Genomic DNA, 23,543 nt, shown 5'->3' on the forward strand with positions numbered 1-23,543 from the left:
CTGCGACTTAAATTTTATACAAACAACTGTAATAATACAGTTTTCATATCTCTTCTATATTCTATTAACGAAACATTTTATACAAATTATTTAAATATCTAACCAAAATTATAAACAAGTCTCCATATTAATGGATGTCTGATATATCGATATCACGTAACAATGGTCACACTTTCATTCAAATTCAAATATTATTTCCCCAAACCTTACAGTAGCCTATTAAATTCGGATGACATACAATGCAAAATTAAATGATAAACCTGTTTACAGACTTATAGACCATATTATTCATACAAAAGTCAGGTGTGGTGCTTTTGCAGTCCTAGATTTGATATCAGGTATTTATTATCGGAAATATAAGAAATCGATTTTCACTTATCGAACTTCTATCATTCTTTCTGAAAACTATCATTGCCTATCGGCGACCACCACAATCACACATTGTAGTTTTGACGGCAGCAGTAAAATTGTAATTCATAAATCACAATTTAATTTACATTATTCATGCACAAATTGTGTATTTTGTTAATTTTTTTTCAAAAAAAAAAACCAAAGTCTTTAAATACGAGTACGCGCACCACGCGGAACGTGTGGTGTTTCGCTTAGCAATCGCAATCGCTGCGAGTGCCCTAGAACACACATAACAAGTGGTTTTCAATTCAATTCGACGGTCTATCAAAAGAGCTGCAACCAAAAATAATAATTGCTAAGGGGTCTATTGGCAAACGAAATATTACGCTACGCGGTGAGTACAGTTCTTTTTGTGTTTGTTTCATCTTGTGACACTCATTCTTGATGACATTTGAACGCCCTAGCGTATGCATTTTGTTTAATTAGCAAAATATATTATAAGGTTCTCAAAATTCGTTCCCAGCGTTCCAGCCCAACGCCACTAAATTATGTGTGCTTAGCAATTGTCACAGAACCAGAGCAGTCAAAATAGTTATTTCTTAATAGGAATAGTGCTCAGTGTCATTCAATATTCAAAAAGCGTGCGCGTATTCTTGCAGTTTTTTTGGCTTCGCTTTCTAGTTGTCAGTTGGTTTTTGTGTGTGTTTTCGCCGCATGCAACCGTGCAAACATTGGTGTATCGAAACGTTTGACAAAAGGAACGGGCGAAAGTTTTTCTATAACGATGAGACGTCAAATTTTTGGCTTTATAAAAAAATTTTCGCGTGACGAGTTCGTTGTCGAAAACAACCAATAAATATTATTTAAAACATTTGCAACAATCAAGTATTTTGTTTAAACGAATTTTGCTGGTGCGGTGGTGCAACTTGGACGTGAGAAAACAACAAAAAAAAAATCAATTGCTGGTTCGGTACTCGGGCCAATTTCAATTTTTATTCTGCGTATATTTGAGTGCGAAAAAAAGCAAGGGAAGGAGGGCAAAGAAGAAAAGCGAAAATAGCCACGGAAAAGAAAACTAAATGAGAACAAAAATTAAGTCATTGAAGCCAGAGACACGGAAAACTAGACGACAACGGTCGAAGTTGGAAGAAAATGAATGAGGCACGAGTCGAGATGAGAATATGAGAGGAGACAGTGATAGCGACTAGTTCCAACAGCAATTGCAGCAGTATAAATAAATAAATATCAAGTGAAGGAAGAAGGAAGAAATCACTGCTGAATTGTGTGTAATTCGCATCATACTCAAGTTTAATGCAATCCGAATATATAAAGTGAAAATCAAAATTTCCAACTAAAAAAGTCTCAGCTGGGTGGCAGCAGCAGCCGCAGCCGCAACAAGGCAGCGCGCGTGTGTTGTGTGCGTGTGCGTGCGTGTGTGTGTGTGTGTGTGAGTGTGAGTGAGCGAGTGCAAGTCTGTGGTTGTGAGTGTGTGTGTCGTGTGTGCAAGTTTTTGGGGCTGTCGGGTGTTCGTTTTTGAAAGAGGAGTAGAAAAAAGAAGAAGCGAGTTGTGTCTTTAAGTGTTTGTTTGTGTGTGTGTGGAATTCTTGACAATTCCCCAACATACGTTACCATGGAATATTACCTAGGTTAGTAGAAATTTCAATTCTCAATTTATAAATCAAACAATTATGCGGGGCACATACAACATTCATACAAATAAATATATATATATATATAAATACATGCATACATGACCATTTACCAATACAGAGGCAAAACAATGCCCCCGCACTTACACATACGTATGCACAAAGATGCATACGCATATAGGCGAGTACATAGGAACACATCCACATATATACAAACACATACATTGCGTATGCTGCATTACTTTAAGGTGAGGCCAAAACGCAAAGTTTTTTTGCAGTAGCAGCCGCAGCTCCCCTTGCCACCAACCCACCCCATCCTCCACCTTTTGTGGTTATGTTTAGGATCAAATTAGCTGGCGGCGACTGTTCATTTGTTTGTTTGTGCAATTAAACTATACATACATACGCATATTAATGAAATCCACAAGAAATGCGTCTAGCCAGCAATACAATTCCTATTGAATTTTCAGTGCCCGATTGGAGCCTCTGCTTCCAATTACAACGCCAGTGTTGCCAACTGTCGCTTCAATAAAGTAGCTAAATCCCATGTTAAAAATGGCTAAAATTAACTGAATTAGCTTTCTGAGCACACAAAGAAACTAGCTAAATCAATCTATAATTTAACTGTTTCCAGCAGACTTAGCCTGAATATAGCGAAATTTAGCTTGAAAAGAGTTAAATAGGCGTGTTTACCTTTTTTACTTGGCTAAGAAGGGTTTTCGGAGTTGTGACCAATTTCTTAGAACGTAGTAAATGGTTGTTTTGTTGTTTATCATTTGTAATTGCGTCTTGCTTAAGAGTTTAATATATTTTTTTGCTTTCACTGCAGGAGGTTACGTCTATATGAATGGAGATGCTGTCAAGATTCAGCCGCCTGTTTACACCAATGTTCCTGTTGAAACGGCAATGTTAGCTACCAACCTGTTTGGCACACCGACACAGATCGCAGCACCGACAGCAGCTCATATACCCATAATCACAGCAGCAGCAGCAGCTGCAGCAGGAGGCACACCAACAGGAACAGTAGCGCCCCCAACAGCACAGCCCGCACAGCATTCACAGCAGCAGCAGCAACAACAACAACAGCAGCAGCAGCAGCATCCACAGCCACAACAACATCCACATCAGCATCAGCAGCACCAGCAGCAGCTCATCTCTCATACGCACGCCCACGCTGTGGCAGTTGCCGCTGCAGCCGCCGCTCAGCAGCAGCAGCAGCAACAACAACAACAACAGCAACAGCAATCAACGCAGACCATCCAAACGGTGCAGGCGGTAACGCCGGCTACGGCCCAGTTACATCTGCAGGCTCATCCGCATCCGGGACAACAGCTTTTGCAGTACGGTCATCCGGCTCAGCAGCCGCTGCAACCGTTGCAACCGCCGCTGCCGCCGCTGCCGTCCACTGGGGAAAGCATTCAGGCAAACGCTCTTGACAATACCGAATACGCCATCATGAATGGAGCCATCGCTCAGACTCAAGATGGCAACCTCGTCTGCTATACCACAGAGGCCCTCGTACCTGGCGTTAACCAAACGAATTTAGTTGCCCTCGAGCAGCAGCAGCAGCCCGAGCTCATCGCACAGCAGCAGCAGCAGCAGCAGCAGCTGGCGGCCGATGAATGTGGCATGCCGCTGGACAAGCTCAAGCAGATGCTGGCCACGCAGCTGGACTATTACTTTTGCAGGTAACAACTACCTGCACACACACACACGCACACACACAAACTGATTTTACACCTTTTTTGCAGAGAGAATCTGGCAACCGATACTTATCTAGTGTCCCAAATGGACAGCGATCAATATGTGCTCATAAAGACAGTGGCCAATTTTAATCTTGTTAAGAAACTAACCAAGGACATCAACCTGATTACCGAGGTGCTGCGCGAATCGCCCAACGTTCAGGTCGATGACGAGGGTCTGCGCGTGCGCCCCAACCACAAACGTTGCATCATCATATTGCGCGAAATATCCGACAACACGCCACTCGATGACGTCAAGGTAATGCGGCGGCTGCTCCGCTCTGCTCTGCTCACCCAGCAACCAAAACCAAATTCAATTAGAGATGACCGCGCAACCAATATTACCCACACACACAATTCTCGAAAATAATGATCGAGCTTAGGTCGCAGTTTCTTTCCCAGATATGAGCAACTACTTTTTCGATTATGCCCCATCTAAATATATGAGGCTATATATTCCGACTCGACTGACTGACTAATATTCACTGTAGTTAGCTTAAGTTGAGAAGAAAATCTTTGTGAAATTTAATTTGAGATGCTTCACACTTTGCAACGAAATGCGGTGTGCTATGTAAAATATAACTTGGAAAGTAAAGTTCAAGATGGTATGTATAGATATATCGTATATATAGTATATATATATATGTATATAGTGTATAGTATAGAATAAAATTTCATACGGGCGGAAAATGGGTGAAAAATGGTATTAAATTAGAAACAAGACTTGACCGGGACAAGGCTGGGAAATACCAAATATATCTATTGACACATTCTTTGCATAGGCTCGTCCTTTTTCTGCCGGCATTAGAGGCTTACTCCCACCCAATTTAGCAAAATATTATCAACATATATAAAAGCTCTCCATACTTATGTTCTCCTCCTTTTTGCACACAGGCGCTGTTCAGCAGCGAGAACTGCCCGCGCCCGATTGCCTGTGAATTTGCGGCCAACAACTCGTGGTACATCACATTCGAGTCGGACGAGGATGCACAGAAGGCCTTCAAGTATTTGCGCGAGGAGGTCAAGGAGTTTCAGGGCAAGCCCATAATGGCGCGCATCAAGCCCAAGTCATTTATCAATAGAATACCTGCTGTACCAAATATTAAGAACGGCTATCGTCTCAACTCACCGCCAACTGCCGCAGTATATGATCCAGCCGCTGCCGCTGGCGCCGCTGCAGCTGCCGCCGCTGCCGTCAGCTACAATGCGGCACCACAGCGTTTTGTATATGCCGGCAATGGCGCCCTAACACCGGCCACGGTGCCCTACGGTGGCCAGGTTCTGATCGTAAGTATTGACGCATATCTTTTCCACTAGAGCCCGGTATTGAATCTCAATCTTTTTGCAGCCCTTTCAGCAGCAACCGTTCTACACGGGCCTGATGCCGTGGCAACCGACCACTGTGGCCGCGGCGACAGCGGCGGCGCATGGCCAGAACTTCTATGAGATTGGCGGCAACATATATGCAGCAAATGGTCTGGCACCGCAGGCTGTCGCTGCCAATTTTACAACAGCACCACCGCCCGCCACACAAATCGTTACGAATAAGCCGCAGAGCGGCGCCGGCGGCGGCGGTCGCTACAATAGCAACAATCGCGGCAATCCGAACAACCTGACCGGCGCAGGACCGCGCGGCGAGCTGCGCAGCAAGCCGCCGCGCAATGCACAGCAACAACAACAACAACAGACGTCTTCGCATATCCAGAGCGGCAACATCATCATGCCAACGACGCTGCGTGGCATCAGCGTGGTGCCGGCTGCCATTGTGGATCCAATACAACAGCAGCAGCAACAACAACAACAACAGCAGCAACAGGTGCAACAGGTGCAACAGCATCAGCAGCTGCAGCAACAGCAGCAGCCGGCGAACTCCAGCCAGCAACAGCAGGTGCAACAACAAATTGTGAGTGGAAACTCGGCTGGCTCCACGCGATATGCGCTCAAGACTAACTGGAAGGGTGGCATTCAGAAGAATCTGGAAAAGAGCTACCATCACTACAGCACCACCCAGGTGCAAACGCTGCCCAGCAGCCATGCTCACCATCAGCCACAGCAGCAGCAGCAGCAAACCCACTATCAATTGCCTTCCTCGAGTGCCGCCGCCAGCTCGACGCACTCAACATACGCCAATTCACACACTGCAACGTTGACGCTGGCACCGCAGCCTGGACAGCAGCAACAGCAGCATCATCACCTGGTGGTGCATGCCGCACAGCCCGTTGAGCTGCAGGAAGCTAGCGGCGGCGGCGATAATGTTGTTGTTGTCGAGCACGGTGGCAGCTCGCATGGCATGCAGCCGAGTCGCAGCAACATGTCGGCCAGCTCCTCATCATCGCTGGCCACTTCCATTGGCGGCAAGGAGCCACAGCCGCTGCACTGGCAGACACGTCCGCGTCGTCGCCGGCGCGACGAAGAAGGCGGCCTCAACTACTCGCCAGGCGGTCGTGTTAATGTAAGTCCCACACTAGAGCCCTGCATCGGACTCGATTATCTGGATCGTCTTTCCATGGACTCGATGCAGGGCTCTATTCCTTACAACTGAATTTTCTTACTCATCTATTGCTTATTGCAGATCTATGGCGGCTCGCCGCAGCAGCTGCTCTCCTCGTCGTCTGCCTCGTCCACGAATAACGTGCAGTCGACGCATCGCGAGAGTCATTATAGCAGCACTCATGAGGCACAACCGGCGCCGCCGCAGCATCGCGGCAATTACAAGGGCAACAATTATAATCCCAACTATCATGCTCAGCAGCATGCGTCCATGTCGCATCATCATCATCATAATCACAGCCATAGCGCGCTGCCCTCCCAGCAGCAGCAGCAGCAGCAACAACAACAACAACAGCAGCAGCAGCAGCAGCAACAACATCATGTGCCAGCTGCACAGCAAAGCTCGAGCCATAGTTATCATCATCATCATCATCACAACTCGATTGGCAGCAATGTGGGCAACAGCGGCGGGCTGGGGGTTAGCAGCAGCAGCAACAACAGCAACATGTCGAACAACATTGGCGCCAGCAGCAGCAGTGGCGGCGGAGGCGGCGGCGGCGGAGGAGGAGGCGGCGGCGGTGGCAGTGGCAGCAGCAGCAATGAGCGCGGCTTGCACCATGGCATCAGCATGGGCTATCAGGGCCACAATGCGCATCATCACCAGCAGCAGCTGCAGCAGCAGCAGCAGCAACAACAGCAGCAGCAGCAGCCGGCGGCTCCAGCACAGCCGCCGCAATTTGATTTGGAGGCGTCCGCCTTTCCACCGCTGCCGGCTACCTCGGCGCCGGCACATGGGGCACATCATCATCATCATCATCACAGCCACAGCAACGCTTCCATGCATAACTCCAGCAGCAACTCATCCTCATCGGCGAGCGGGCTGAGCCACAAGCAGCAGACGGCCAATCAGAGTCAGGCCCATCATCAGCCTGAATGCAGTGGTGAGGAGCCGCGTTCAAGCAATCATCAGCATGCCGAGAGCAATGCGCATAGTTCCTCCAGCAACTCCTCAACGGCGGCTGCAGCTGGCTGGCCCGAGAATCGCCTCGCGGACGTCGTACGGACGGGCGGCAAAGGCAAAGCGCGCAAGGATGCCGCCGTCGCCGCCGTTGCTGCTGCACCGAACCGACATCCAAATCAACTACAACAACAGCAGCAGCAGCAGCAGCAACAACAACAGCAGCATTTGCCCCAGCAGCAACATTATCAGCAGCAGCAGCAGCGCAATCTGGCCATTAGTCCCACGCCCGCAATGGTAGTCGTAGCTCCAGCTCCAGCTCCAGCTGAGGCGGGCAACAATACTAAAAACTTTACTAAGCAGAGCTCTAGTAATAACCCGATCAATGTGATAAAGTGTATAACACCAAATATCAATGCCAGCAACAAGTTGAGCAACAACAATAACAATACGACGACGACGACGATGACGACGACAGCAACAGCTGCCGGTGAAGAGGCAGCTGCTGTTGGCGCTGCTGCTCAGCAGCTGGATAAATCAAACAAGACTGAGGATGAAATGCATCCAATACAAGGCGGCGGCAAGCAGCGCCAAGTCGAGCAGCAGCAGATGACAAATGACTATGTGCGCGGCATGGCCGCGCCTGGTGCACTGCCCATGGCCATAGGGCATATGCCGCCGATCTCGGGCGCTGGCGCCTGCAGTGGCATCCACCACGTGGCAACCACGCTGGCCACCACCGGCTTCAACGAGCCGAGTCTTAGTCTGGGCCAACACAAGAAGCCGGCCGCGGCTAACACGCAGCAGCAACACACCAAAAAGGAGCTCAACACTGGCGCCACCGGCAAAGATGCCAGCAACAACAACAAACACAAAAGCGTCGCCACCTCCACATCCTCCCCCCCCAATTCAGTGTCAACGGAGAATATTGCCGCGGCCGCAACCGCAACCGGCGCTAGCAAACTCAGCTATGCGCAGGTGGCGCAGCATCACAAGACCGCCGCCGAGGCCAAGGACGGCGCTGCTGTCTCGCCCACGGCCAGCCATAAGCTGGAGCTGGAAGCCACGCCCACGGCCGACAAAGTCGCACCGACTGTCACAACTGAAAAGCGTCTGGCCGCAGCGCCGCCAACGGCCGCAGCTGCGCAGGCGGGCAAAGCCGCCGGCGGCACGCAGACACAGGCAAAGGAGAAGGGTAAGTATAATCGTGAGCTATTTAATAGAACCCCGGTTCTGGGCTCTATTATCCAATCTATACCAACAATAACTTATGTTCACTTTATAACAGATGCTGCTCAGCGCGAGTCGCGTCCGAATGCGGCACAGATTGCCGGCAGCTCGCGCCAGCAGAGCAAGGAGAAACCACCGCAACACTATGGATCATCCTCTGATCACAACAATACGAATGCCAATCAAAGCGGTCGCAAATCGAGATCCAATAACTCTTAGAAGCAAAGCAGGTCGCCAAATCTGCGACAAATGTGAAAATGAATACTTTGCTAGAAGCCGCCCCCGTTACCCCCCCCCCCCCCCCCCCCCGTACTGTACATAAATTCCATGTGTAAATACAAAGAAAAGCCGTTTTTTGTTATATCTATAAGCGCTATAGATATTTACGAGCTAACCAAGGAGGCATATATATAAGGTAAGTTTGAATTGTTCCATTTGCATTCAACAATTATTTAACATATATTCCCCCCCTTGCAGAGTTGGCGTCGCACTGAGGAGAGATTAAAGGGGGCGACACCGGCTTGGACCAGTTATCATATAATATGATAAAGCATAGGCAAAGGAATAATGGTGCATAACATTAATGAAAACACACACACACACACGCAGAGACTCTCACATCTATATATGTATAATCAGTTAAAGTTAATTTATCTTAGCTTAAACCTAGATACACACACACACACATCAAAACACATGTAGATTAGCGCAACGATGATGAATTGGTAGAGCGTATATATATATATATATATATAGCGTGTATATATATAGCGTATATATATATAGAGAAAGAGAGAGGGGGAAGTTAAGTTTACGATTACGATTAATGTAAATTGTTTGATTGAAGTCAGCCAAGTTGCATCCGTTTGGGATGTTAGCTAAATAACGACAACAACAAAAAGAATAGCATTAATCATTATTAATAATCCATTACTCATTGCCGGTGAATCATGTTCTTCATCATCATGTGTTGATTATCGAACGTTAATTTTCATTTGCTTATATGCTAAAACTTGAATAGATTATAGCACACACACACACACACACACACACACAGCCTATACGAGAGTTCTACCTATATAGATCGGGCTATATATGCGCTAGTCCCATAACATTTGTTTCTTTTCATTTTTTTAATATTATTATAAACTTTATCAGTTTGTCTGATAGCAGCGACCATTGAAGTCTTTTTAGTTTATTTCGAACCTTTGGGAGTTTTTGTTGTACTTATTTCATGTCCTAAAGGAACCCGTTAACACGGACACAGACTGGCACACACACACACACACACACACATACACTCTCGTACACTTATATGTATATGGAAATGATTGCAAACATTTTGAAATTGCATTTCTTCCACATATAAGGGCAATTTTCTCAGTTCGATGGTTTCACACACACACATTTCTCGAGAAAAACTAAAACCAAAAACAAGTTAAAGCAAATTTTATAACGCAGAACAAATAACTAATATTAAAACAATTCGTGTTACTCTCAACAAATACAAAACTATTTTTGTATAGACAACGACACATAAACTAAAAAAAAAAAACTAAACAAAAAGATAGCAAAAGGTGCCATAAAGAAACACACACAGACTCGCCCACACACACACACACACACACATACAGTGAAATTTCTATGCGGTTTAGGACAAACACAAATAGGCATTTAAAATTATATATACTTATATATATATATATAATCATATATATAACTATGTAAAATTAATTCTTACATTTTACTTTTTTTTGCTTTGGTTGACCCACAAAAAAACGAAAAAAATTCACAAAAATGTTGAAGAAAAAAAAATGTTTGTATTTAATACTAATGCTCATTATGCTTTTTTGTTGGATTTTCTTTCTTGTTTTTTTTTTTTAAATATTTAATTCGTATTAATTTCGATTATGATTTTGTACGCACAAGAGACAACTGCAACGGAGGAATATAAAGCTATGAGAAAACCTTTAATTTGATTTTGAAGTTCAAGTGTATAAGCAAGTAAATTAATCTTAAGGCATAAACAAATTGGCAGAAGCTAATCTATGTAGGAACTAAGCGCATACGATACATGATATATATATATATATATATATAAATATATATGTATACAGTACAGCCTAAGCTAATGCTAGCGTTAAGTGATTATGCTAAGATATATCCCATATTCTTAAAGTTAGGCAAAATATTCGATTCGACAATCGGATTGCGTCCTCCGCCCTTTCACTTCCAAAAACATACACACACAAAAAAAAGAAAGCGTGTTCCTTTTGACTTTCTTCGATTCGAGTGAGAGTTCTCTCAAAGTAGATAACTGCTAAATAATTATAGTATACCAAAATGAAAAGTGTTTCTCTCCCCCCCCCTCCCCCCTCTTTTGCAGCCAGCCCCTCTCCCACAAGCCAGTGTCTCCCATTTTATATAATATACATTATATATATATATATATGCCCCTACATACATATAAATATATATATATGTGTATATATTATTAACTTAAAGTAAACATATATTTGGATTCTATAAAAACAATCGAATATGCTAAGTGCCTATACTAAATACATTTATATCTATGTATATATATCTATATGTATACATATATACTCGCTCCACTGAGTAGACCATACTAAGCACATTTTGTATGATTAAAGTTGTATTATTTGTTAAACACAATTGTTGCCGCTAGTCCACGTCCAGAGCGAGTCCACGACGACCCGCCCCTTGCTCAGTGGTGTGCGTATACACACACACTCACACACACATACACACATCTACACAAAAGGAGCATAGTTTATTAGCTTATAGTTGGTATGCCTCCCTTTCCCTCCCAATCACGCCCTTCTCCCAACCCACCCACACATACATTGTTTAATTGGTTTTCAAAGTTCTCCACCAACTCTCACTGTACAGTGAAACGACGAATGACGGACAGTGTAACAAATGGGACTAGAGAACCGGTATACCCAGTCTGGATTCTTAGGGGGAGTAGCTGGCATTCAAATAGGTGCAACAAACGCCACGTGTGCGCTGTGTGATATTATGCAACTTGGAGAGCGAAGAACTCTTTGGTTGCATGTAAAAAAAAAAATAATTAAAATAAATAAAAAAAGGTTGGGGAATATGGATTGCCAGATTGATTGCCAAATACCCCTAACCAGGCTGTTGGGTTGGCCAGTTCTCGATGGAGAGAGGAGTATATAGAGAGAAGCGAGGTATAGAGTTAGCGAAAAGAAACGAAACGAATAATGGAAGATGAAGATTGAAGATGAAGATGAAGATGAAGAGGAAACATTGTTGATGTTGAATAATTTTAAGGCAACAAATAAATTAATAAAATTGTTATTGTAAAGCCTCAGTTCTTAAGTTATTTATTTTGTATATTTAAGCAGCGCATATGACACTGACAATGACACCTTGTTAAACTATACAAACTACTGATAAAAACAAAACAAAACAAAAATAATTGTAATATGTAATAATAATACACGCTCTATACACTATATATATGCATGTAACTATCCCCGACACACACACACACACACACACAATCCAGCCAGAACTAAGAAGATAACCCTTCGTTCTTATCCAATTGTCGTGCAGAGTCATTTCAAATAGCTTTCAAGACATTATTATTATTATTACTATTATCATTATTATGTATACCATATTATTTATTATTTGGAAGAGTATATGCCTTTCACAAGGGCGGCAGAGGATACTGGCCCATTTATTATTTTGTTTGGCACTGCCGCAATCTTATATATATATATATATATATAAATCTATATATATTATATAATAACTAGACGAGTTTGGAGGTATTCCCAACCAGCTGCCTCGTAGGATTCTTTTAAGTTCAGTAATCAGAAAAATGTATAATACGAAAGCTTGATATTGTTAGAAGACATTTGCTTACCATTTACATCAGCTCGGTTCGGGAATACCCTATAATCTATACTTACATGTATAATAAACGCCTGCTGCTTTATCTCTCATTCTTTTGGCACTGCCATCTAAATATTTCATATAGATAGTTTTAGTTTCTAGAGAAGCCTTTCCATATTCTCACACACTTTTATCAATTGATATTGTTTTAATGCTGCGCCCCTTGTGAAGGGTTTCATTTACTTTGTTTTTCGATGATAAACGTGAGTTTTTTTTTCATTTTTTTTATTTTCAATTTTTTTTCTGTTCAAAATACTTGCATAGAAATGCTTACGCACATTGTTATCACTAAAAATAAAAAGAAAATTCATGAAAAAAAAAACAAACAAAACAAAACAAAAACAAAAAGAATGTCTGTTAAAGAAATTGATATATAGAAAACACATGTAATAAAATCGAAGAGTATATAATTAATATTATTAATTGTACCAAAATTGATAAATGTAAAGTAACAACAACAAAAACAAAACAAAAAAAAGGTTTATAAAATTGCATATGATTAAACTATAAACTAAAACGTAACTATAACTAAACAATATCCCTATGCAGAAGTATACACATAAATTATATTAAACATTACCATACACCGAGAGACAGAAAACAAACAACAAGAACAACAAGAACAACATCCACTCTTTCCGTATACTTGGGAGTGAAAATTGTGCTCGCTTTATATAATAGTATACGAGCTCTTATAACTGAAAAAAACTAAAAATCATCTAAAGCTATAGGAAAGTTAATGACACCATGAGACCGAAAACAAAAATCATAAATGCATATTTTATTTTATTGTATGTATCATAAACGAGAATCAAATAAAAAGAAAAAACCAAGAAAACAAAAATTAATTAAATGTAGTTAGCCGAAGATCGAATGGAAAATGGAAATCGAAACGATTATGAAAACATGTCAACCAATAAAAACCAAAAAAAAAAAACAATAAACAGCCAGTTTAAATGCTGTACACAACTCTCGAACATCTTGTGATCTAGCGGGCCCGATCTCTATATATATATATATATAGCAGAAGCAACCTCTCTCGTAACTCCCCCAAAACAGCTCGAAATTTTGGTGTTTTTTCTAATTTGTTTATTTCAGTTTTTCGTATCATTATTATTGCGATGTAAAAAGGCCTCTAGCATGACTATGTTGGATCGATCCGAAGTTAAATCGTTTTTACCCAAATGGAATTTACAACGATTTTTCCGCGCACTACAAAAAATGTTCCTTTATACAATTACATATTACTTATCTATATATATATATATATGTATATTATCCAAGTGTTTAGAAAATGTTTTGTGTATTTGGAATATATCTCGGGTATATGTAGCCTGATTTTCGAATGATATTGCTTTTTGAACTCGACCAACGATTGGTTCAAACATTTTCAATGCCAATCTATTGTAGAAAGTTTCATGAGTACAAAACGACAGATCTTTCCGAAATCGGACTTAACCAAGTTATTTACATTTAAAGTTTTTTTTTGAAAAAGTTTTAAAATGGGAATTTTTTTTGGGTATTTAAAGTCCGATTTTCGGATCATTCAACAAATCCAATTCGAAAATTTGACCAAGTTTGGGAAAATTAAAAAGGTTGGGTTGTAAAATAATAAAAAAGTTCGCTTCCAATCTATTTTATAGAGTGTATCACGAATCCGAGCGGACTTCGAGTTATTGAAAAAATATGAAAAGAGCTTTAATAGAGTAGAGCACAATCTAAAGGTACGAAAAATACTAGATGGATAATAATACAATATCTTGCATGGGTATTACAAACAGAGTAAAAGCAGTCACTAGCATTGTTGAACTTTTCGCTTTGGTTTCGACAACAAGTTTATTGCGGGGGTAACGACGGGGACGACGACAAAACAGGTGCTTCCGCTGCTGCTGTCGGCGCCGGTGGCGACGTTTCCGTGTTCACATCTGGCGGGCCGCTGGATGATCGACTGCTGCTGCTGCTGGCGCAGCGCGCAACCAGGTCGCTGTAGGGCTTATCGTGCAGCAGGCAGACAAGGACAACGGTCATATTGTCGCCGCCGAGGCCGCCCATTTGGCAATCGGGGGCGAGGCAATGGTTCATCAGCTCCTCGCAAATCTCCTCCGGCTGCTTGTCCATGGCGATGCGCGACCGACAGAACTGCAGCACTTCCTCATTGCTCATCACATCCCAAATGCCATCGCATGCCAGCACAATAAATTCCCAGTCCGGCATTATTTGGCGCGTCTCCACGTCCGGGTAGGCTGCAAAACAGCAACAACAAGGTGTTAACAATGTTTATTGTGTACGTACGTGTATATATTTTTACCTGTGACTATTTGATCTTCCGGCTTTTTGTTCGCCCGCTTGAACACAAAGTCGCCCAGCGCACGGGAGAGTGCAAGATTGCCATTGACGCGATTAAATTCCACCCAGCCGCCGCCCTCGATGATGCGCTTCGATTCCGCCTCATTGTTCGGCTTGTGGTCCACGGATAGCGTCTCCACCTGCCCGTTGACGCTGGCAATGGCCCGCGAGTCGCCGGCATTGGCGCAATACAGCATATTATCTTTGACCAGCACAACGACGGCCGTAGATCCGGCCATTTGATCGCCCCACGACTCATTGTGCAGCATCTCATAGTCTATGTCCAGAAAACCCTACAAATTCCAGTGAGATGATCATTGAGTGATGTGGAGAGATGAGAGAGATGATGATTGAGTGATGTGTTCCAAGGGCGATGATCCGATTGTTGTTTAAACAGATGTGGGACGTTTAACTAAATTGGTTGCCGAAACACAGCTGAACACGGACACGAACGGAACAATTTGTTTTTGATGCGGAATAAAGCACTTTTGAGCACAATAAACTGGAGCCCAACCCTTGGATTAATCCAGGCACATATCACAAACTAAAGGTACAACCAAAAGCTGGGTTTATCGATATGGAAAGCCAGGTGCACGAAGAAAATTGCAGGGCAGGTCGCCGGTTCGAATTATGCACTTTTTGGGCTTAGAAGCCCTGAGCACAAGTAACTTGAACCCCAACCATTGGATTAATCCAAGCAAATATTACAAATTAAATGTACAACCAAGTCCTGGGTTTATGTAGGTGCACGAAAAAAAGCACAAGGCAGGTCGCCGGTTCGAATTATGCACTTTTTTGGCTTTGCAGCTTTGAGCAGAAATACAACCATTGGATTAATCCAAGTACAAACGACAAAATAAAGGTTCAGCCAAAAGCTGGGCTTATGGATGTGGAAAGCCAGTTGCTCGAGGCAGGAAGCCGGTTCAAATTATGCACTTTTTGGGCTTTGCAGCTTTGAGCAGAAATAACTTGAACCCCAATTATAGATTAATCCAACCAAATATGAAAAATTAGATGTTCAATCAAAAGCTGGGCTTATGGATGTGAAAGGCAGGACGCCGGTTCGAACTGTTAACCGAATTATGCATTATAATTGGGCCCTGAGGTGTTTCTCTTACCTGTTTAAGCGCCTTCTCAATATCATTCTCATTGTATTCGGGCCGCTTGAGCACGAATTTGTGTAAATGCTTGCCGGCATATTGGGCGACTGTTGCGCCGCCATGTCCGTCGTAGACGGCAAAGAAGGCCGCCTTTGGGTCGTCCGGCAGGGCGAGTATGTGTGTGTGCGAATCCTCCATGTTGATGCGCCATCCCTGCATGCAGCTGCTGCCGACGCGATACTGTTGATTCTGGCAATACGATGACTCCTTGGCGGTCACCGGCTCGGAAAGTGTCTGTCCCATCTGCTCTCAGTGGGTCGCTTATCAGTTGGCGCTGATTATCTGTGTGCCCAGAGATAAAGGGATAAGTTGACAGTTAGACTAAAGGCTATTAACCGGCATTGCCCGGCTCAAATAAGGGTGCCAAAGTTGATTGCAAAACATTAACAAAACAAAGGAAACACTTTGTTATTATTGTTAGCAACCTTTGATTCTGCGTTTTGCTGTATTTTTCAATTTATTGCTGTTTCTTTTTGTTTGTTTGTTTTTGCGCACAGCAGGGCAAAGGGCGAACGCAGTTAAACTAGATAAAACGTTGATAACGTATCTGGGGCTCTTTTTCTTAGTCATGTGATGTGTTTTGAGTGCGACTGACAAACTGGTCAAAAATGTTAATTTCGACAAGTCTAGAACAATGGCTCGGGCAATGGCAGGCAAAATAAAGCTGTGTGTTTGCGGGCGGAGAAGCTTACCTGGCACTGGCGCTGCTCCCAATACATTTACAACTTTAGCTGGCTAATTTGCGTGTTGCGACTACATTTATTTGTAAACGTTTATCGCTTGATTGCCGGAATTTCGTGTTGGCTTTGCGCGTATGATAAATGCAGCGACACGTTTTTTTTTGTAGCGGGCGTCGCAGTTGCAGTTTTGCTTAAATGAGTTTCTTTAACCAAGTCTTTACTTTGCTTTATGCTTTATCGTTAACGATAAATATTGAATTGCAACCTAGCGAAATATCGTCGATAGTATCGATAGTATTTGCAAGCGATAGTATTTTTCGGCGAATCTGGCGTAATTTTTACTGTCTGTATTGGTTTTAGTACTTAGCTGATCTGATGGAAATTATTAATTAACACTGCAAAATTCTTTAAAGCCTAAAATGATTTCCAATCGGTATTGCTATATCCCATAATTTACATTTTTAAAACTTTACTTGGCTGGCGTGCGTCTCGTAGCAACGAGCTTTAAGCCATCAGCATCGTTGAACATCGATGCGAAACTGACAGCTATAATTATCTTGAATTTAATTAAAAAACACGTTGTAACAAGAAGTAATGTGTTGTTCTAATAAAACGTAATCAGACTGATTAGTCTTATATGACTAACGTGTTGCTTATTAATTTGCTATTAATGAGATAATATGTGTACAGACCTCACAGATTCTGTTTCAGCTATGCTCTTTCGCTTTCACTCTCTGGACTCTCTCGCGCCATCATCATGTTATCTGGCGTTGTTGGCGTTTCTCAACTTCGTTCTTTTCGGCTTTTGCCGCTGCTGCCAAGTGCATTGAATTTTGCAAATTCTGTTTTGCGGCAAATAAACGAATTCAAGGACAAATGACGTCAGCCAAACATTTTCGTGCTCACTGCTGCCGTTGCTCAGTGGCGTACTCTTAAGGGGGTTCTACAAGCGAGCTAGGGGTCTCCACTTTAAAATAAATTATTTGTAATACAGAGGAAGCCTGCATCGATGTCAACAATATTTTGAATTGATTCTTTTTAGAAAAAGAACTAATTAACTATCTATTATAAAAATAAAAATATTTGTTTAGGTTTTCTGTTTCTTAGACAGGATTGTTCACGCAGACGAAACAGAATCAAATCATTCCGATTTATCGTACGCTAAACATCGCTAAATGCGATAGATCGGTGTCCAGTGAATACCCCTAACTCAGGTTGGTTTACCCGCCTCTGCCGTTTTTTACTTTGTGTTTGTTTATTTTGTTATTTGATTTCTTATTAAAAAGAAAACAAAGCAAAAACTATATTAAATATTTGCACAGCAGCAGAGATACCGAAAAGCATCGAGTATTTCTGATAAAGAACTGTACCCTGTGCTCTCTCTCTCTCTCTCTCTCTCTTTTGTTTTCATCAACGCCAGTGCTGAATACGTTACAAATGTCAATGAAATTTGTTTGTTTTTTTTTTTTTTTGAGATGGGCGTGTTCGATACCGGCCTGCTTTAGTCAAGGGTTCTATTGCAATGGTCTTCCCACAGTTACGCCCGTCCCTCCCCTCTTCACTTCCACCCAACCCACACACTCTTACTCGCTGTCTCTCTTTCTTTTTCGCTGCGGTTCTTATCGCCTGCTCCTCGCATTTATTTTGCCCCTGTTCTGCTTTTTGTTTTAGCTCATTGAAAGTGCAATTCAGTCGCAGCACGCATTTTATTTTCCAAGCCTCTTGAAACGCGCATTTATTATGCATTTAACGTTGTCGTCGGCTGCACCCCCCCCCCCCCCCCCCCCCCTTAAAGGCAATGCACTCGCGTTAACCATCAGCCATTAACCATTTGCCATTCGAATTTGTACCCCTCCCGGGCTACTAAATAATTTCCATATTGTTTGTCAACGGTCACAGCGAAACGCATCCAGATCCCGATTCCGATTCCGATCCCTATTCCAAGCTCAACAACGGCGACATTATCGCTGGCTGCTTTCCAACCGATTCGTATGCAGTCTGCATGCAAATGTTGCATGAAGGGAGCGGGAGGAGGGGAAGGGGGGGCGGGGCTGCAGCACACAGATATCGCCGCAGTAGCAGTTCAATCACATTGCACAAAAGTTCGAGGTCAGTTATAAAAATAAAATTATATATACACACATACACACACATGCACATGCATATGTGTGCATGCATGTAGATATGCGACTGTGTGTATGTGTGTGTGTGTGTGTGTGCCGTCAGCTCTCATTCGAATTTGTTTTGTATTAATTTTGCATGCGACAAAATGAGTTTCTTTGTCTTTGGCTGGCCACAGGATCGAGAGGCTTCGTGTTGGGGGTTGTCCGTTGCCCGATGGCCTGCTCATTGGCACAAAAGCCTTTGTTTCATGCGAACGGGCGGGCCATATACCCACTCCTATGCCCATTAATTCCATTCAAGTGGAAGTAGGCCACTGGAGTTCCGTGTAACGTGAGCGCGGCAGGGGCCAGAGGCGAATCCGAGATGCACGGCTCCTGCCTGCCCGCTGCAATTGTGTAATGCGAGACGGGGGCAATGACTCCAGCCTCAAGGATAATGGAAAGTTAACAGCGCAGTCGCTGCGCAGTCGCAGCAAGTCGCACAAGTCTGGCCACAGCTCCCTCTCCAGACAAGAGTGTTGCCAACTGTCGCTGCAAAAAGTAGCTAAAAATAGCTGAATAAGCTTTTTGAGCAGCAACAAGCAATAGACAGGGTTGTTAGCTTTTGCTGATCGGACTAGTCTGGCCACAGCTTCAGGCAGCAGTGTTGCCAACTGCCGTTGCAAAAGTCTGAGCAGAAACTAGCAATAAACAGGGCTGTTATTCGTATGCAAAAAAATAGCTAATTGAATTGAAAATTGCAATTCTTTTGGGCTTGGAGCTCTGAAAACAGTTGGAATTTAGCTGGAAAACAGCCAAGCTGGCAACACTGCTCCAGACGACAGGGAGAGGGGGGGGGGGGGGGCAAGTCGCAGGAGCAGACTGAAAGACCGAAAGACCAGACCGGAATGCTGTTGAACTCAATTTTGAGTTTTGCCGCCGCCGTCGCAATGAAATGAAATTTCGATCATTTCCAGAGAATTGATGCCACAGATTTGGTTCTGGTTGCAGCCTGGTTGCCAAAAGCCGAACCAAAGCCAAACTAGTTGGACGACTCGAGTTCAAGGATCCGCGACGTTAGCTGTGGCGGAGCGGCGGCAACGGGTTCATTAACTTGTTTGCCTGCTTGGAGCTTGTTTTTTTTTTTTTTTTGGATGCCGCCAGCATCCGCGGCGGCGAGACAATAATGATCTTCGCTGGAAATGCGCGCACCCCTCGAGCTGTTGGTGTTGTTGTTGTTTGTGTGTGGCTGCTGTCGTTGCTGCGGAGGCGACGATGCTGCCGCTGCCGCTGCCGCTGCCGGTGCCGCTGCCGTTGGTGGTGACTTAATTGCCGCACCCAGCGCCTGGTCATGGAGATTAACAAAGGAACATTTTGCCAGCCAGTCTCGGAATTGGTTTCAAAATTCAATAAATGAAAAATAGATCCATGGATATGTTTAAGATTCCGAAGGTTTAGCCTTAACTTAAAGGTATCTTCCTAACCTAGTAGATACATATATCATATACATATGTATATCATTCCTATTGGGAGGAAAGAGGTATAGTGCAGGAGAAAGGACTCATTTCCAACTCCACTACACGGTATCAACATCAGCATCAGGTTTATTTAACTGTTTTTTGAATTATCTTGGAAATTATCAGTGCTCGAAAAACCAATCGATAATTTGAAATAAACTTGATACAAATGTTTTAGCCTAAGTTTTTCGAAATAATTTGGAAATTCAAATAGCTAGTGACTGCACATGTGATATTCATAATAAAATTATTGATAGATCCACAGGTATTCCCAAAATCGATAAATATCGATTTTCAGAAGACACCATATTAAACGTCTTAAAATTTTAAGAGCTAGAGTATTCAGTTTTTGTAAAATTATCGAAAACTTTCCAGAAATACCAAAAATCGATAAATATCGATGTTCATAAGAGATAAAGACACCATATTGAAACATGTCTCGTAAATTATAAGAGCTAGAGACTGCAAAAATGATTTTCAGATTATGTAAAATAATCGATAATTTCCCTGGTTATCTTAACATCGATAAATATCGATTTTCATAAGAGATAAAGACATCATATTTATGTAAAATTATTGTTAATCTCCCTGCTTTTCCCATAATCGATAAATCGATTTGCATATTTATTTACAATTATCGATAATTTCCTAGGTTTACCCCAAAATCGATAAATATCGATTTTTATAAGAGATAAAGAGAAACCATATTGGGTAATGATCTCTCCAACTGTTCCCACCTAATTGCCAATTAAATTTGCATTTATGATACGACAACTCCGTGTCGGGTAGAGTATCTCCAAGTCGAGTGCCCTTGATCGGAGCACTCTTCACTTGTTGCATAAAATGGGCTCGATTAATAGTTGGCTGATAGGGCAGCAACCTTGCACAAGGCGAAGTCGTTGTCGCTAGTGAATCACTTGGCCAGTGACTAATAAAACGTTGGATGACTAAACCTGACTTGGATGAAGAGCAAGAGAAAGAGAGAGGGGGAAATAAAACAAACGAATTGCGACATAGATAAGATGTTTGTATGTGCCCATTAAAGTAGATCGGGAGCATTTGGTTATAGACACTTGACATCCTCCGCCTCGGACTCGGCTGCCTTGGCTAGACAATAGTGGGTGGCCAGGCATGTTGTGAGGCAATCGTAGCGGGTGCAACGTCCGAGAATTGAGCGCACATCCTGGGTGAATCGCAGGGCATCGAGGAAGGGCAGCATGCGGAGCAGCTCGTCGTCCTTGCTGCCGATGCGATAGCTCTTGATGTGAACGGCGTTGCCCACATTGAAGCTGTTCTCCATGTGACAGTCGTCCAGGAGCAGCACATTGGAGAGATCGCTGTGCGCTATGGACACAAACTTGGCCCGTATGCCGCAGATGTTGATGCAATCCTGGCGATACATTCGCCGTGTCAAAATATTCCGACCCGCGTCCAGAAAGTCCAACACCCTCGAGGCATACATCTCCGTGGCGGCCGTGAAGACCACCAGATTGTACCACTTGGACACACGATCCAGAAAGAAATCCACATGCGGTCGCTTATAGACATAGACACTCGCTCCGGACAGGGGCAGATAGAAGGAGAAGTCGTAGGGGAGCGTGGCCACCAGGATGGACTTGGCCTTGTATTTGCGAGCCCTGTAATCACAAGAGGCTGGCACGGACTCCGACGCCTTGGCCTGGTAGAGTATCACAGATGCTATCAGCGTCTCGTCCATGTCCAGGATGAGGGTCTTGCGCCGCACCAGCCGGAGACGCCGCCTCGAGACGTGGTTCAAAATGTCATCCTTCAAATAGGTTATCGGCGTGTAGTTTATCGATTTGCAATGGAATTTGGCCAGCAGTATACGGAGCTTGTGTCGCAGCACGGGCACCGCTAGAATAATCACCGTAAGGAGCATGCCCAAGGTTCCCAGAAAGTAAAAACTGCAAGATACTCAGGGAAACATGGGGAGGAATAATACTTAGATGGGCGGCAAGGCTACTCACTTCGATAGCAGGAAATTATCCTGGTTTTCCATTTTGCTTTACAATTAGAAAATATATGTGCTTATATTACGAATCGATCCTGACTCGAGTTCCACAGTAAACTGAGCAAATCAAGCTACCCCATTTCACTTCATTCTAAAGGAGGAATTCGTGTTTGGGAGCACCATCCGCTCCCTGCCATGGGCCCAAAGCGAATGCGAACTTTCTGTTACTCTCTAATGCGGTAATCGAGACTTGTTTAATTATGAACGGAACATAATACCCTAGCTTTATTGGCGGTGCTCGTCTGTCGCATCAGTTAAGGCCCTAAATCCGAAGCCCTAATGAATCACAGTGTGAATCGATCAAATCCATAATTACGATGAAAATTCAGTTTCGATATCCGAGCAGCTTGCCTCATTCGTGATTCCGTGTGGGCGACTGACAATGCTAACAGAAAAACTACCCGACTAGCAGACACCCTGTAGCCAGCTAAATTTGTACTCCACATAGACTAGAGATGGTATTCGAATTACAATTAAAACTAATTGCATTCAGCTCTTTAAATCGTCGAAATACCCTAAAAACCTAGACTAATCGATAACAATCGATATTTATCGATTTCGCAAAAAAACAGGGAAGGTTTCGATAATTCTATAATAAAATTGATCTGTTAAATGAGCATAAGCATTTACAAATTGCAGACAGGATAGAGGGCTAAGCTGACAATGGTAACAGCTAGCACCATGAGGCTACCCGACTAGCAGACACCCTGTAGCCAGTTACATTTGTACTCCGCATAGACTAGGAATGATATACGAAATGCAAATTATTCAAAATCTGTGCAATACTGTCCTAGAATATACAATTAAAACTGATTGCATCCAGCTCTTGCAAAACCTAGAATCGATATTTATCGATTTTGCGTAAACAGGAAAGGTTTCGATACATTTTAACTACAATTTATCTAGATAGAGGGAAATACGGACAAGGACAGTCGGAGTTCATTCCTGCTGCTAGTTAAACACATTATACCCTATTCTTCAGTCATTTGCAATACAGGGTATTAAACAGTACACAGTCGGAGTTGCCTCCTGCTGCCACTTAAATACATTATACCCTTTTCTTCAGTCGTTTTAAATGGTTACAGGGTATAAAAGAACAGACGGTCGTCAAGGCGAAAAATGAAACGCCAGCCATGAAATGCAGCGCCAGCTAAAATATTTGTACATTCCCATTCCCGTTCACGTTCCCAGCTATCCGAATATGACGCACTTCCAGTGGCGGCGGCAGCGGCGGGGGCGGAGGGGGGGGGTGGAGTGGGTGGTGGGACTGGCGACTTGATGCGGATGGCGGAGACGCTGACGGAAGTCGGCGACTGACGACGAGAAGCGACGTTATAC

At 43.3% G+C, this 23,543-nt stretch overlaps 3 protein-coding genes across 6 annotated transcripts; 1 reads left to right on the plus strand and 2 right to left on the minus strand.

Annotated features, from left to right (window-relative positions):
- The first annotated feature begins 493 nt into the window (after window positions 1–493).
- On the plus strand, window positions 494–10,011 carry Larp4B (La-related protein 4B). 4 transcript variants are annotated; one of them, XM_064683293.1, is made up of 8 exons: window positions 494–745; window positions 2,830–3,688; window positions 3,752–4,001; window positions 4,637–5,029; window positions 5,091–6,194; window positions 6,315–8,385; window positions 8,479–8,835; window positions 8,898–10,011. In XM_064683293.1, exons 2-7 carry the CDS (start codon window positions 2,844–2,846, stop codon window positions 8,637–8,639), a joined length of 4,824 nt encoding a protein of 1,607 aa, XP_064539363.1. In that variant the 5' UTR covers window positions 494–745; window positions 2,830–2,843; the 3' UTR covers window positions 8,640–8,835; window positions 8,898–10,011. The 4 variants fall into 4 exon arrangements, with proteins under 4 accessions (XP_064539363.1, XP_064539362.1, XP_064539365.1 ...); XM_064683292.1 differs by lacking the exon at window positions 494–745 and adding an exon at window positions 1,102–1,997; XM_064683295.1 differs by lacking the exon at window positions 494–745 and adding an exon at window positions 1,102–1,283.
- A 3,423-nt stretch (window positions 10,012–13,434) lies between these two features.
- LOC135429102 (probable protein phosphatase 2C T23F11.1) lies at window positions 13,435–16,772 on the minus strand. The gene is made up of 4 exons (XM_064683297.1): window positions 16,567–16,772; window positions 15,833–16,156; window positions 14,677–15,007; window positions 13,435–14,611 (listed from the first exon to the last, which is right to left on the minus strand). The coding sequence occupies exons 2-4, from the start codon at window positions 16,115–16,117 to the stop codon at window positions 14,205–14,207; spliced, it is 1,023 nt and encodes a 340-aa protein (XP_064539367.1). The 5' UTR covers window positions 16,118–16,156; window positions 16,567–16,772; the 3' UTR covers window positions 13,435–14,204.
- A 4,407-nt stretch (window positions 16,773–21,179) lies between these two features.
- LOC135429068 (CTD nuclear envelope phosphatase 1 homolog) lies at window positions 21,180–22,327 on the minus strand. Its single transcript, XM_064683246.1, has 2 exons — window positions 22,162–22,327; window positions 21,180–22,098 (listed from the first exon to the last, which is right to left on the minus strand). Exons 1-2 carry the CDS (start codon window positions 22,191–22,193, stop codon window positions 21,237–21,239), a joined length of 894 nt encoding a protein of 297 aa, XP_064539316.1. The 5' UTR covers window positions 22,194–22,327; the 3' UTR covers window positions 21,180–21,236.
- Between the last annotated feature and the right edge of the window lie 1,216 nt (window positions 22,328–23,543).

Source organism: Drosophila montana, unplaced genomic scaffold, assembly GCF_035044405.1.
Source record: "Drosophila montana isolate Dmon_TW-CO22-7 unplaced genomic scaffold, ASM3504440v1 contig_2583_1, whole genome shotgun sequence".
Taxonomy (NCBI): Eukaryota; Metazoa; Arthropoda; class Insecta; order Diptera; family Drosophilidae; genus Drosophila; species Drosophila montana.

What these genes read in the sequence shown, in the direction of transcription:
- LOC135429102 (XM_064683297.1), bottom strand. Translation starts at nt 16,117, where the DNA reads ATGGGACAGACACTTTCCGAGCCGGTGACCGCCAAGGAGTCATCGTAT. An exon ending in TTGAGAAGGCGCTTAAACAG is followed by an intron (nt 15,008 to 15,832) that starts GTAAGAGAAACA and finishes TGGAATTTGTAG; the next exon opens with GGTTTTCTGGACATAGACTA. An exon ending in GGAAGATCAAATAGTCACAG is followed by an intron (nt 14,612 to 14,676) that starts GTAAAAATATAT and finishes GCTGTTTTGCAG; the next exon opens with CCTACCCGGACGTGGAGACG.
- Larp4B (XM_064683292.1), top strand. An exon ending in CGCCAGGCGGTCGTGTTAAT is followed by an intron (nt 6,195 to 6,314) that starts GTAAGTCCCACA and finishes TGCTTATTGCAG; the next exon opens with ATCTATGGCGGCTCGCCGCA. An exon ending in GACACAGGCAAAGGAGAAGG is followed by an intron (nt 8,386 to 8,478) that starts GTAAGTATAATC and finishes ACTTTATAACAG; the next exon opens with ATGCTGCTCAGCGCGAGTCG.
- LOC135429068 (XM_064683246.1), bottom strand. Translation starts at nt 22,193, where the DNA reads ATGGAAAACCAGGATAATTTCCTGCTATCGAA. An exon ending in GATAATTTCCTGCTATCGAA is followed by an intron (nt 22,099 to 22,161) that starts GTGAGTAGCCTT and finishes AGTATCTTGCAG; the next exon opens with TTTTTACTTTCTGGGAACCT.